Source organism: Limulus polyphemus, unplaced genomic scaffold (assembly GCF_000517525.1).
Source record: "Limulus polyphemus unplaced genomic scaffold, Limulus_polyphemus-2.1.2 Scaffold4428, whole genome shotgun sequence".
NCBI classification, from domain to species: Eukaryota; Metazoa; Arthropoda; class Merostomata; order Xiphosura; family Limulidae; genus Limulus; species Limulus polyphemus.
In genome coordinates, this window is record NW_013670038.1 from 64,302 (window position 1) to 80,585 (window position 16,284).

Sequence of the window (16,284 nt, forward strand, 5' to 3'; positions counted from 1 at the left end):
GTACTGTTTTATGCAGCTCCAGTGTGTACCAAGTTGTACTGTTTTATGCAGCTCCAGTGTCTTGATCTAAACTGACTTTAAAGTATGAAACAATTTAACATTTTTTGTTGTTGTCACACTCGTAATCTACAGTAGGGATTGAATAAAAAAAAATTCTGTCCGTACACAACAGCCCCGTATAGTACACAGCCTGTGTATTTCCAGGAGCCTTACTTGCCTCTTACTACTAGATTTTCATTTTGTAATATAACTTGAGTAAACGTTCTACTTCTTAAAAGACTAGTTTCTATATTGTACATACTTGGAATTACACAAATGTAATGCTACTTTCAAAGATTTTTAGTTTTGACGTGAAGGCACACACTCGGCTTATATATAGTTAACGTAACTAAACAGAACACTCGGTAATTTTAGATGTTGTGTACGAGTTTGTAAAAATATGGAATCCCAATGTTTAGAAATTCGATTAATACAGCGTTTACTGTTCTGAGAATAGGTTAGATTATACTTATATCAAATTACCAGCAGAGAGAGATTTAATGAAATTTATTGTACGCATTTTATCGACGAGTATTATGGCTTCGGTATGGTAGTCAAGAAAACTCTGCTAAAATCAATATATTGCAATGCCTCTTGAAGTCGGGTTACTTCCTGGACGAATATACCGAACATAAAACTAACAAACATCCATACATACAGCACGGTAGAAATGAGAAAAGAGTAAAAAACAAAATAAAAATAGAGGAGAGAAAAAAAAGTGGTAAAGTGTTTTTAAGTATATCATAGTTTATAGAGTGAGGAGCTTTGATATGCTTAGGTCATAAACGATACCTTTCTATAGGTAAGTGTATATCATAATCATTAAATCATGTAATTTTGAGTTTGGTTTGAACCAAAAAAACTATTGTTGAACTGTTGCCAACATGACTCTGGTAGTTTGTCGTCTGTATTTATTACCAGTCTAGATTGCTTCTTCCTTTTTATTAATATGGTGACTAGTGAAGTTGCCAACACCACAGTCACATGGGAAAATAAATCGGGTTTGCCTTTTTATGATTGGCTTGATTTAGTGGTGGCTCTTCCCAGGTTGGTCTAACTTGTAAAATCCGTTCTCACATAATTTGCACTTTTGTATTCATGTTAGAAAACAAAACTCATACGACGTGTTTCGGTTTTACATGTTTTTCTGAAAAACTTTCAGCTCTCTTGGTATTTTCATTACATCTATTTTAGTTGAAAGGTTTGCAATAAATCTAGCATTGTTTGTTTAATCTCTGTTGGTGCGCCTTTTATTTGCTAATAATTACCCAGTAACCTCAATCTACAATTCCTGTCGAATCTTCTGTTATTGCGGTGACATATTTCATCTGTATGTCATCATTCCTAATACCACAGAATCAAGGCTTATAATGAAATTTTTAGCAAGCAAGTATTTTTGCCTCAAGACACTGCCTAGAAAATGCGTTGTATGTATGTATATATTGATTAGCTCTCATTGTTATTTATCATAATTAAATTATCTAACAAATAAACCGCCGAGCAAACAGTACAATTCAAACTGTTGTCAGATTAAAATCATTTCTCAACTGTATGAAAACAATTATATAGTAAAATCAGTAAGACAATTATGTTATATATATATATATTCAAACAAGAAAGCAAATAAATTGTTCATTTAGAAACAAATTTTCACATAATCAGAATCGTGAGATATTCTTATCCCGAAAAGCTTTCAAGAAAACTTCCCAAAATAAAAAAGTATATGAGTTTTAAAAAGCAATGAAAACCAATGAAAACTAAAAGAATGGAAACTTTATCGTATGGATAATATGCTACAATAAAACCTACCGTTGCATTAAGCTCGAGGAGCTATAATACATTGTACGTTTATGTAAGTTTCCTCTTCGTAAATGCCATCTTTCAAATGGTATAGTATACAAAGCACCCTCTTCGTTTAACCAAAATAATTTAAGATAAATGTAAAAACCGCTCTATAATGTAGTGTTTGAGATTTTGCCTTTGCAGGAGCAAGAAGTTAAATATGTTTTCTCTTCTTTTGTTTGAAGTTAAGCACAAAGCTATATAATTGGCTATCTGTGCCAATTGTCCACCACGGGTATCGAAACCCGGTTTCTAGCGTTGTGAGTCCGTAGACACACCGCTATGACACTGGGGGAGGAGTTCTCAGTATTCGTTTGTTAGCCGTTACGATAGTATTTAGTTGCTTAATTTGCATGTTCCTCCAATTATAAATTGCAATTATATTTTTACCATGTTCATACTTACGGTAATTCTTAGCCTATTTGATGCCCTTATTTAAAGATCGCTTGAGTATATTATCAATCTAAAGGTAAAGCTAACACTAAAAACAAAATAAAACAGTATCACACAAAAACGTAAGAAAATTCTCATTGTTAATGTAATAGGCGTTCTTGGTGGTTGAATACTTGTAGACAATGTATACGTGTGCATATTTTTTCCTTAACATCTTACACAATACCTCGTCATTCTTAAAATTATATTTTAAAGACTTAAGTATTCAGTTAACAAAGCCTTCTGCAAACAACCAAATGGTTTATGGGCATTTCGTCTGTAAAAGGAATTCCACGTTTAGGCAAGAAAGAATGCATAATTATCAATGACTTGTTATAAACTGTTCTTTGGACTCAGTACCCCCAACACAATTTGGATCTTACTTCCGCCAGTACCTCAAAAACCTGGACACATGACATAACTAGCCTCTTTATTTGTGCACCCGTGTCTGTTTTGTAGCTGCGTTGTTTCTCTTCATTTTTTCATGTTCACGTAATATTACAGTTAATTACTTTTCATCTAAGGTTTGGATATGCCGTGTAAAATCACGCTATTCTTCCTGATGATGTAATCTTTTTTTTTAATTATATAATATATATATAGAACAAAATCTCAACTTTGAAGCCATTAAGAGTTTAGATTCGAAAATGTAAAAGATCTTCAACCTTCTAAAAATACTAACATGTTTTATAGTTTTATTCCTAAGTTTCAACGTCGTAGATGTGATAATATTTCTGTTAAAAAGTATGTATTACAATATTTTCTTATGTTTTTAATTGTCTTAACGAATGTACAACAGAGAAGTATTTTCATCAAGTGTGCTCAGTTTCTTAATACGTGATTATTTTAAATCTCTCATGGTTTGATATAATATTCATATTTACGTCAGTAATCAACGTTACGTATAATTGTGTTACTAGTTAGAGTTTATGTAGATCTTAAAAGTAAGTTGGTTTCAGTGACGTTCCGTCATAACTTTACGGCTGACAAAAAACCAGGCAAGTTATCGAGAAAACCCATCAAATTACAGTTGTCAAGTAAACAATGCGAACTTCAAATAAAGTCCATGTTTAATATTTCGCATTTATTAGCCTAAGACAATATAGTGCTAAAAAAAAAAGACCGACTTAATTTTTATTCACTTTACAAATACAGTTTTTATTCTCAATGTTAGCGTACTGTATTCAATTTCAAACGGGCACTAATTTTCATTTCGTACTGATTGATTAGCTGCTACCATAGCTATTTATTCACAAAGCCCCAAGCTAAATTAATTAATACTCTAAACTATTTTCTTGTGTTTGTGTCACTGAAACATGTCTAATAAACGGAGGTGAAATAACATTAAAACCTGCTGTATATGATGTACAAACGTGCTGTATATCATGTACAAACGTGCTCGTTCAGATCGCTACAGAAATGTATTTACAGTTAAAGCGGTTTCATATAATTTAAAACATACACTTACATGAGGAAAAATAATCAATAAATTTAGACCTAATTATCATGAATTAAGAGTAACGTTAATCATTAGTGTTGCTAGATAGAACTATAGTATTTATCATATTTTAACGCAATAATAATTTTGTTTCTTTTAATACATGTTTAGATATATTGTTTATAAGGAATATGTGAAGGAACTAATTATCGATCTGGTATTCCAGCTGTAAATAAAAACAGCATTTAGTTCAGTGAAACAATAAAAAAAACATCCTCTAAATTACATCACTGAACTGGAAATTAGTGTACATCTTTAGATAAATATAATGGTTAATAATTAAAAAACTACAAATCTATTTTGAATATCAAGTTTATATACAATCTCAACATACATCGTACATTCTTATATACAAATCTATTTTTTTTTTTACAAAAAATGTACAAAGTGACACACTAACAGGAAATCTATTAAACCAGAATATTACTATGTGCTGCAAAGCATCGAATTTTAGAAAAAGAAACGCGTGGAAATTTAAATCTTGTTGTAAAGACGACTAGAACTTCGTATTCAAGTTTTTTCCATCGAATTAAAAGTGCACACAGCTCCCTAAGATATTGTATTATTAGCTTTCTTCACTCATCCACCGAAAAGATTCCGTTTAGTTAATTGACGAAATCTTTTTATGTGGTGATTAATTTGATTGTCAAGATTGATCTGATAAAATCGTGACATCGCTGACCTTGTTTCGATCATTATTAAATATCATCATTGATTGGCTATTACGAAGTTTATCTACACAGTAATCACTACATATCTCGTAGTAAAAGTTTCATTAATAGGGCTATACATAAACATTAAATTCTGCGTTTTTCATAATAATTATAGTTTTACAAAATCTTATGGACAGTATTTGCCACCGACATTGGAGGTGAAAAGTTAATATCAATAATTTTTTTGTGTCAAATCATTATTTCCTATAAATTAAACTTTAGGCGCTTGATTTACGATTATGAAGTTAAATTGCTGTTTTTTAAGTCATAGGCATACTCATTCATAAATTAAATAAGAAAACATTACTTTTCTTAATGGTTAATAATTAGAAAGTTAACTTACCTCTGTCGGTTAAAAATACTCAATTATAAAAAAAAGTCTAGTAAAATAGGAAAATCTAAAATAAGATACCATACAGATTTTATGAGTTAATAATAAGCCATTTGAAAGTTACACCACATTTCTGTAGTTACATTACCTTGATTTATATACAAGTTTCAATTGACACTACATTTAGCGAGAAAGAAAACAATTAAATAAAATGCTGTAGCAAACAAAGTTTTGTACATTGGTCATCCAAAATTGTTTGGTAATATAAACATTCATTTATAGTTATATCTTTATCACAAACTAGATAACCTGTTTATAAACAAAATAAATACTGAAATAAAGCTGAGAAAAATTGATTGACGACCATCTCGGTGATAAAAGAATATAATGCTTTACATTAAAAAATTACGTGAACAACTCACGTTAGATTAACTACCTTTTATACACCGGTTATATTATGGAAGTTATTAAAGTAGCTACTAACTCCTCTACAATTTTAGGCGCTTCCAGCAGACAAGAGCGCTCGCTGTTCTCTGTTCTGTCGTCATTAGCCAACCTGTAACCATAGAAACATAGAATTAATTATCGTGGTTAAGCATGTATACAGCTGTAAGGATCTGGAACGTAAGGTTTAGTTATGCTTCAGTAATGAATATTTTACGTTTTCTCTGTTGCACGTTATATTTTTAGATAAAAAAAAAACATTATCGTAACACAAACTAATTTCTAGTAGATCCATTTGTATGAAAACTATCAAAATATATTTTCAGTAAAAACTACTGTCCGTAGGTCAGTCAAGGATTAAATGGTCTAGTTGTTCTCTCTTATAATATCCACGCAACAAGTAACCCGTGTAAGATAAATATATTTCAAGTCTTACTTACAAATTACCCTTCTACAATCTGATATTTTACGAGCCATACCCATAGTAGTGTTTTTGTGAGCTGTTTATTGAAACCTATTTTCTGGATAATTATGGCACGAACCTTACAATCGATTTATGTCGTATTGCGAACTTGGCGGTAATTACAAAATCACGACCAATCACGTTTATGTTTGAGATAAGCAAATATAGACCGTCGGTAGGGGTTTATTACACAAAACAAAACAAAAAAGCCGACTGATTGCTTGCCAGGAAGTTAAAAAGCTGTAGAATTGGAGCATAAAAAACAGGAATATTTTGAGACATTAAGATCGGATTGAACTATAGCAGCCAAGTCATAAGTTATTATTATTATCTTACAACAGGCCGTGAAAAAAAAGCTACACTTACCTATGAATCTATTACTGAATGATTTATTAAATTAGGAGTACTAAAATTAAAACATAAATATTGAATAGAAGTTGTGAATGTTTTTAATATACCTCTATATCAAGAATTACACGTATTAAGTCAACAGTAAAAATTTTGACTTACATTCAGGTAAAGGTGATTTATCTATGATAAAGATAAAGAAATTTACGACTTTTCAAATTAATATCAAGCTGTAAGTAACGTAAACACAATGTTTCTACTATTCTCCTGCTAAATGTAATATTCTAGTAACACCTTACTTCAATAATGCGTAACTGGGAAAAAATAAATGAACTGGTAGATTAGATCACTACTTCCATAGTCACATAACTTAAAACTTCTAAAAAACAACAACAACAAATTAAAAGACTTGTGTTTTGTATGAGAGACAAGATAGAAAATTTGGTTATTTAACGTGTTATAGCTACTGGCTTCAATCTGCAAATTTTACTATTTTATATCTGTCATAACATATGTTTATTTACTTTCGACTAAAATAAATTAACGTTTTAATATTTATCGTCTGCCAAGCATTTATTAGACGTGAAGGATTGATAGTATAAAACTATTTTGTGGGAGCATAACCTATATTGAGGATTAATTATGTATTTGCCAATAAACATATTTTTGGGTCTCTCTTCCTTGAAATCTTATAAGTTTCGTGAGTTATAAAATTCAGCAGACTGGATGGTAAATGAATGGCTATCTGAATCTAAAATAAAAAGGCATTTAATTGATGCTTTGTGATAACATTCTTCCTGTACAACTACTGCAGTGACAGCTTCAATTGGAAAGATATTCAAAGCTACATTTTTTATTAACGAAGGACATTTAACACATCGTGATAACACAACTACTTTTCATTAGTACAAGCATACGGCGGGTTAAGTACGTTATATCAGAATGATTTGAAATATGAAAATCAACAAGTTACTGTCATCCATAGCCGCTGTAACTGAGAGGAGGAATGTATCAAAAGTACATTTTAACATTGCTTGGCATTTCGTAGGCAGACGTCACCAAAAAATTTATCGCTTTAGATAATGATATATAACAGCCCCAGCCGACGCAAAATATTCACACACTTAAATCATAAGATGTGTTCAGAGGGATTTAAAATATACATGACGGGGATATTTCTTGTAATTAATGGTGGAAAACAAACGACTATGGATCAACTTCGGGCACTAGTGACATCCAGAAATAGACCTACAACAAGTCGTACCCAAGCTGTGGTAAACAGCATAGTAAAAAAGGATATATGTCTGGAAAACCTGCATAAGTCATGTGTACTCACGTTTCTTCCACGACATATCCGTTCAACTATCGCATACCTGAAGCGGCTGTTACATACACATTCTCAGAACGTATGAGTGAAAACAAAGGAGTATTTATAGTAATACGTCAATCACACTATATCGGCCATATCCAGTACCAACGAGGCCTTCCGTCTAATATAAGTACATATTAGGCCGGCTGGGATACGACAGACATAGTTGTGGTTTAGGCACTATTTCAATCATCAAATGCATGAACAGCAACTGTTACAGTGTGAACTATATTATGTAACTGAAGTGTAACTGTTATAAATTTTATCTGAGTCATTTGCAAATCAAAATTACGGTAAGGATTAATAACACAAAGGCATCCCGATCACATCGCCGAACGCAGCACCTTTGGCTTTCTGTGCAATCAGACGCTGGGAAAAGATCATTTTCGTACTTCAGATGGAATATGGAAAACAACAAGAAAGAGGGGTGTGTTTTGGACATGACAGCCTTATGACGGAACCTTTAGCAATAGAGACTACGCTGCAGAACTGTTGTCAAGAAGCACGTTCGTCAGATAGAATGCAACCGTACATTGTAACAAGCACTGTAACAACGTGATAGCAAGCCAAAATAATTCTAATATAACATATTCAATTCTGATCTTTTGGGATATATTTCTTGTTGATAATTTAAATGAATCTAATTAGAATGAACGAGGTTCGCGGATAGAATAACAACAACAGCAGTATTTGTTAACTTCTATCGATTCTAATAATTAATGAGACAATACGATCTAAAAGGAATAAAAAATAATTTGGTTTATTATTTGATTTTTCATCATTATGATATTGTCGATTGTTTTCTTCGTGGGACGTCAAATCTCATGTTCCATGATATTTACCATGTAAGGTATTGTTTTTCCTACCCAGGTGAATTGACACGTTACTTACTGAAATTATATATACGCTTACTTGTCTATACGTATGATAAATCCGAGGTGATTTTTCGAAAACCGACACCACAGCAGAGAAGGCCTGTACAGCAAACGTCCTCATCAGGCTTCTTTAAACTGCCATTGTGCCACTCGTGACGACGTGACGTCATAGGTTGTTTTGTCATCACAGTAAGAGAGTCGTGGCCGGAAGAGCTAGTTTTAATAGTAAGAGGGGAAGACTTTGTGTGCTGTCCAGAAAGGCCTGTAGTAAGGAAATTTAGTTTTAATTTTATTTTCACTAACCACTTTTATTTAAAAATAAATAAAATTAACTATTATTTTCTCACAGACATTGTTGATTGATATATAAATATCTAATGAAGATTTAAAAAATTCACTCATAAACTTTAAAAATTCCGTTAGCGCTATGGAGAAATAAGGAGCATAAAACAATAATCAACAGGCAAACCTTAATTTTCTAATCGCTGTAATCTCAATCACGTTAATAAAAACAAATGCTAGAAGATAATATATGTTGAAGAAAATATTCCACCGAAACGTAAGACAGAAATATGTTAAACAGGACAATATAATTATCAAATTCAAACAGTTCTACAAAAGCTAACGAAGAGCACTTGAACACGTATTTGCCTGAGTTTGAAACGTTTTAATGACAAAGCTTTATAGAAGATGACGTATTAAACGAACCTGTACTTCTGCTTACCTGTCTTATATCTTTCTAACTTAATAATTATCTAATTATGTTTTTAGTTGGTAAGTACAGATGTGTATCTTATATACTATAGTTTAGTGCACAAATGAATAAAAGAAGTAGTTCAGGTTCAATAAGTTTACTGAGAAGTTTTACCTAATAATATTTTTACTATTTGCAGGTTATTATTATTATTATAGTTTCCAGCAACAAATAACTGTTATCTGTTAGCGTAGACTTTGTGGCAAAAAACGCATAATACACACCATTTCAATATAGTGCTCTTGTTTCCAGATTACATGAACCTTTAATGTGACATAACATCGCAAAAGGAAATATCGATTTAACTCAAGAACCAAAACAAACTAGCATCCTACAAAGTCAAATTTCTGTTGTCTTTTACGTCGAAAAAAGAGGACACAATTACGTTTTATTAAATATAATATAGTTATTTGGAATTGCAGAATAGGGTTTATTAAGTTATCCACCATCATGCTTGCACTACGACCTTATTGGTATAAAATCTATTTAATTTGAAATCTTGGCATCGATTCCCGTTTCTTTTTTATTCGCGTTATTTATTTTGCTGTACAATAATTCAAGTTACCCCCGCCCCCGACAGATTCCATTTTAGCATAGTGAAATTATATGTTTATGCAAATACCTCGTTAATATTCAACATATCTAGTTAAGCCTACCTATGTGCCGCACAAATAATTTAAACACGTATTCACAAATTCAAATGTCAAAATATATATAAAAAAAAGCAGAAACACGATATACCTTACTGTGGGAAGTAGGCTTTTATAGAATACCATCAATCTTCAAAGCTCTGAGCTAAGTAATCGATGTCGCTTCCTGGTTCCCAGATATTAAACTACATAAGCCGGATTGCCTACCTTTATTTAGCGTAATTGTTAACGAACGAATAACTGCATGACATTTCATTAATAGTATGAACCTAAATTCATTAGTTAAATATGAATATACATTTGTGAAGGAGACTCTTTACATACAAGTTAAACAAGTCACCGGTAAGGATTAAATAAATGCCTTTACATGATTTTACTGGATTGTTAGAAAGATGGGATAAAGAAACACTTCATTATGGCTCTCATATATTTTTGTTGCAAAAGAAAAATTTAATTTGCAGAATTAGTTGTATTTGCACTCTTCACTTTTAGATATGGAATTTGTAGGTGATATCCAACGTACAGAAATATGTAATGCTGCTATATAAGCCAATGATATTAAGACTTTTAACCAAACCGTTTAAATTAATCCAGTCCATACGAGAGATAATTTAAGTTTTAGATACGTGACTAATGAACATCGACTGAAGAAAAATAAAATAGTCCATGTTTTTTTATTGATAAGAAACTACGATTAAACAGGATTAAAATAAAATATGATAACTCTTTCTATGGTGTTTTTTAATCTGTTTATCTACCTGAGTGCTTACGTCGTGCTCCTCTTCTAGTCTGTTGCTCTTCTGTTTCACCTTCATTTCCAGACTCTTGACTAGATGACACAGGCGTTTCCTCGCTATCTCGCATCATACTCTCGTACCCACTACTCGTTCCAGAAAACTGTTGCAGTTTACCATTAGGAAGAAGCTTTGACCCTTCTCTGGGTTCACCACTGACAACGCTACTGTCACTTCCACGACCACTACTGGATTTAGCTGAACGAGCCTGAGTGACCTTAGCATAAGGTGAGATAAGTGGGATTTCAGTTGGGTAGTTCTGAAGAGAGTTAGCAGAGCCACAGTGAAGGTCGCTCGATATTTTCTTTCGAGATGAATTATCGTCACTAAGAGCCACAGGTGTGTCATTGTCTCTCGCCAGTGAAGTAATAAAAGGGGATTTGATACGTTTTTCTGACGTTTGAAAACGTTTGGGACTATTACTTGATTTTGTGTTCCAAAAATTTCCAACATTTACATGGTTGAACTGGGAAGAATCGGTTACATCATTTTCTAAGTCAGGGGACTGGAAAAGCAGCTCTTTTCCTTTTACAATATTATTATGTAAGCGGTTGTATTCTCGAGATTTAGTTAGTTTTGGGATATTGTGATGAAGCGTAACTTGTGGAGGTCTACCTTTTTCTAAAATTAACGAGTGTATATCAGAACATATTTCTTTTTCATTACTGGTAATATAAACTTGAGGGTGTGCCCCATCTGAAGAATCTTGTTGTGATATAAAACTTACAGTTTCTAAGTTTTTGAACTGTTTAATTAAAGGTTCTAGTGTCTCGCTAGGCTTAACATACGTTGATTTTTCTCCATTTTCACGAGGGGCAAACATTTTCTTATTTACCTCATGAGAAAACATGCGTGGTGGACGCTGTGTTTTTCTACTTCCCATTTCGTTGATTTCTGCGTTTTCTAATGCTTCTAGGGAAACAGATTTTTCTCTTGTTTTGTTCACTGTTGGTAACACAGCCAAGGTCGGCTTTAGTTTATAAGTTGGTTTGCACATTATTGTTTGAAATTGAGGTTCAAATTGAAACTGTAATTCAGTTGCGTTCAAAGGCTCACTCTGTATACTTGTAATCTCGGGGTCTTTAGACTTAACATCACTGTGTTGAAATTGAAATCTTTTACCTGGTAGGGAAATAGTTTCCAAATACTCGTCGTCATTGCGCTTTCTTTCTCGCACATTCTCGTCTTTTGGCGCAAATATATCATTCCAAAATACCAAACTATTTCTTTTTAAAGCTGTATTGCCCACTAGTGTCTTATTAACATGGTAATTGGTTAGATATTTCTGAAGCCAGGTAACATTTTCCATCAGTAATGAATTTCCTCTTCTATCTTCGTGTGTTAAAGCGAACTGTTCGTCAACATTTCTACCAACAGAATGCGAGTCTGTGAAAGAAGAAGCTAACGTTAAGTCTTCCTTACTCAAAATGCTCAGAGGATGTCGGTCATTACTCTCATAACTTTCTCTACCGGTTTCTGATTGTGCTCTTTCAGATATGGAAGAGTCATCCTGTAGCATAGCAAGGATAATATCTTCTTCTGTGACTTGTTGACAAGAATCTTGCATGGTCACAGATTCGGCCTCCATTTCTGCATCAGAGTGATCTGTTTCTTGGTTGTTAATACTAGGGGTGTCTGGTTGGTGAGAATTTCCTGTATTTTTCATGTCGAGACTTGCTTCGTTAGTATCTTCAACAGTCTGATGATCATCATATGGTAAGTTACATCTTTTAGTCTCAACTTTTTGCACGTTTTCGACATATTGCAAAGGGCATTGATTATTAACTAAAGGATTCGTGTCTTTACATGGAAAAGTTATCTCATTGAAATTGTTAGAATACACACTTGGTGAATCGAAAGCCTGAGGAACATCGCTTTCGGCGCCTTCTTTCTGACTTGACGTAAATACACGCTGTGAAGTATCTTGATTTACCCGACATCCTAGATTTTCGTCTTCGTTGCTCTTGAAATTAAATGAATTTTGTTTGTTTGGTGGAAAAGATTCCCCACTTTGCAAAACTTCTGTTCTATTCGTTGTGGATGGTGGAAAATCTATCCATACTTCTTCCTTCTGAGCCATTAAATTTGTCTGGATGTGCCGTGAGTGATCTTCAACCCACTTTGCAACAAAATGTTTTTTGTGCTCATCCATAAACCCATATATCTCTACTCCAGGTCCATCAACCCACTGTTCTTTATGAAGACCTTGAAGTGACCGACTGTCAAATTTTGATCTGGAAACTCGAGGCCCATCAATCCACAGTTCGTCACTTTGAACTTTTGGGTCACGAGTATGCATTTTGGTATAGCTGCAATGGCTAGTTAAATCAGGAAGGAGTATTTCTTCTTGTTTTACATGCTGAGGCTTATGTTTGAACAAAGATTTTCTGGAACCGTGAGGGCCTGTTGATTGATGAGGTAGTCCTCCATGCTCCTGAAGAAGCGCTGTATGTTCAGTACTAGATGATAAATTAGCTGTCTGTAATCTTTCATTCAGTCGACTTTCTATTTGATGGTGTTGAGCCTTTGTATTTACCGTTAAAAGTTTATTTTCATTCATATTTAGCTGGGTTCTTTCAACACCTCGGACGTTCGAATTTGTTTCACCAAATTGACAGTTTGAATGTTCGCTCTTCGAGGACGGTATTGGCACACGAGTTCCATTACTAAAGGCACTTTTTGAATTTTCACTATGCAATTCATTCTGGCTGCTTGAAGGTGTCACAATTCCTTGAGACATAAGAAGGCCCTGAGTGTTAGAGCGCTCAAGGGGTTTAGTATGGCGTTGTATGTTTTTCTTAGGGGGTCGTGGCGAAGAGGGAATATTGGGCCGTTTGTTAACAGCTAATCCCCTTTCTCCAACAAAAATTACTGTATCGCAGGATTGCTCGCTACTGGAGGTGTAATCAGGATCGCTACTTCCAGATTTACCATTGTCTTCACTGATAGCATGGATTTTCAAAAAAGGACGACACACCCCTGGATCATCGCTTGAACTTTCACTGGAGCTTGTGCCTGGGAACTAAAAATAAACAAATTAGATTTGGATTATTCCAAATTCTCAATACGTAACAACCGAAACACCGTTATGTGTTTATTGAAAACATTACGTAGGCAGCCTGCTAACAAGAAACTCAAAATATTGTATTGCTACATAGCACTGATAATAAAGCTGTTAGTTTGCTAAATTGGGATTTTGTTATCAGGTTTACATCATCCCTCTTTTCATGCATTTTAAGTTTAGTAGAAACTACCCAATACCGTGTAATAAAATATTCAATCTCTAATATTTCACATATGCATTTTTATAGAAGCATACGAAGGAATGTCTCTCACACAAAGATTTATAAGAATATCCTTTGACTATTTTCATGTTGAAAATTGCCTTAGATAAATATAATTGTATTTGCAAAATATTTTTATGCATACAGCAGATATTAAATCGTTTGAAAGTCCCTGTAGAAGCAACCGGTTTTGTGTCAACCATTGAACGTAACATGCTATACAAGTGTGTAAGTTCCCAATATAAAAAGTATATTGAATAGTTTATACAGCTATCACAGAACAATGGATGCGTTAGTGACTGCAGCATTTGTATTGGAAATAAGAAAATAAAGTGAAATTAAAAATTATCATAAAATGTTTGTTGTTAAGATCAAAGCTACGCAATGCGCTGTCTGTGCTCTGATCACTGCGGGTGTCGAAACCCGATTTGTAGCGTTATAATCCCTTATACTTACCGCTGAGCATTGGTTAAATAAAAATAACATTAATTTAAGTAGTTAAGCTATGATAATTTGCAATAGAATTAGCTAGGTAAACTAGGCTTAACCCACCTTAGGACTATTTTGTATTTGGTTTTATGGCAATGTTGCTCGCATTTACGATGTTTGCGTAGCTCTTGTGTAAAATTAGTCATCAAAAATCTCCATTAGAAAGTTTAATATTCTCACATATCTTTCACATTTGAAAAAACGTAAAAAGTTAAGCGATAAATATATGTTGTCCGTCGAAATAGTGGTGTGCAGAGCACAGATAGCCCATTGTGTAGCTTTGTGCTTGATTTCAAACAAACTTTACAAGCAAAAACAGTCGAAATAAGACACATTAAAACGGTTCAAATGTATCTCATACGTAGAAAACAATTTTTTTTTTAAACAAATGTTTGGAAGTTTAATAAGAGTGTTTACTTACTCTCAACTTTTTCCTTCGCAAACGATGAATCCTAGCTGCTAGTTGAATAGTGGACAGCGTTTCTGAATAGTTCTCTGGAGCTGGGGATACATGAGCTACCATAGCCGCCCTACACATCAAACTGCCTAGAACTTCCCGTAGAAGCTGGGTAAGCTTGCTCTCTCTATGAAACAACAAATATCTACGTGTTTCTATAACTTCATCCAAATTATAAGTATGTTTACTCAGACATAGACATTGAATGTTATTTCTCATAATACGTTTTTAACATTATAGGTGTTTCGTCGACTAAACAATTCAATGTAAGCCATACAAAATAGATTCTAGTCGGACTTAGTTTACATTATAACATCCTTATCTAATTATTCCCGCAATAAATTAAGATATCACTGTGCAACAAGTCAGGGGTAGAGTAGACGACATATAAATAAAATCCCAAGCAATTATATCATATAAGAACTCCAAGTTAACACTACCATTCATCATATTTAGGGTTAATTATGTTTTATAAGAAGGATGCACCAGGTATGTGCTGCCCTTGGAACTATTTTCTTCACACCTCGTCGAAGAGTCGGGAATTTACTGTTCACCATATATTTGGGTGCTAAACATGTCGCCTTTGGCGCCACGGCTCGCATCTGAGTCCACGCACCACTGCTTTAGCATATGCGAATCGTTCTTACAAAGTGCGGGCCCGGCATGGCCAGGTGGTTAAGGCACTCGACTCGCAATCTGAGGGTCGCGGGTTCGAATCCCTGTCACACCAAACATGCTCGCCCTTTCAGCCGTGGGGGCGTTATAATGTGACGGTCAATCCCACTATTCGTTGGTAAAAGAGTAGCCCAAGAGATGGCGGTGGGTAGTGATGACTAGCTGCCTTCCCTCTAGTTTTACACTGCTAAATTATGGACGGCTAGCGCAGATAGCCCTCGTGTAGTTTGTTTTTGAATTTCGCGCAAAGCGATACAAAGTGCGTTTAAATCTCTGCCAAGTCAACAGTATCATATGTGTTATTCACTGAATTACAGGTACTAACCTACAAAAACTCTTATCTAAGAGGGTTTTTCATCTATTCTATAAAGTGCTACATGAACTACAAGCTATACTCAGTATTATTCAATCAGTTCTAGCGAATAACAAAATAACTACAATTTTGAAACAGAAATACGTATAATTTTACGCGTAGCGACAACAGTAAGTTAGAGGAATATTTATATAACGTATTTATAACATACACGAATGATCCAAAATATAGTGTAATATGCCCATCAAAATACATGAAGTAAAATTATTTCTTATAACATTAACTTAATAACTTTGTTGTTTTGCGGAAAATTTCTGAAAAAAAATTCCACCTGTTGACGGAATCCGTAGCCCTGATGAAGCCGCAAAGGTAAAGAGCTGGCTGAAATAAAAACGTTTTTTTTTTTTTTATTATTATCCGGGGATTAAAGGTCGTTTTTGTTTTCTAAGACTTTATTGCAAATACGATTAACATAATTAATATAACTGTAACCTTAAGTTTACTGATTTTGGTA

General features: G+C 33.6%; 1 protein-coding gene across 1 annotated transcript in view; it reads right to left on the minus strand.

Annotated features, from left to right (window-relative positions):
* Positions 1-4,107: 4,107 nt before the first annotated feature.
* The window catches only part of LOC106471136, a gene marked incomplete at its 5' end in the record, with an annotated part of 22,165 nt that continues 9,988 nt past the window's right edge, over positions 4,108-16,284 (minus strand). Inside the window, 4 exons of the mRNA XM_013931723.2 lie at positions 4,108-5,411; positions 8,392-8,616; positions 10,517-13,574; positions 14,747-14,909. Coding sequence (XP_013787177.2) covers positions 8,396-8,616; positions 10,517-13,574; positions 14,747-14,909 — 3,442 coding nt within the window. The remainder of the gene's footprint in view (positions 5,412-8,391; positions 8,617-10,516; positions 13,575-14,746; positions 14,910-16,284) is intronic.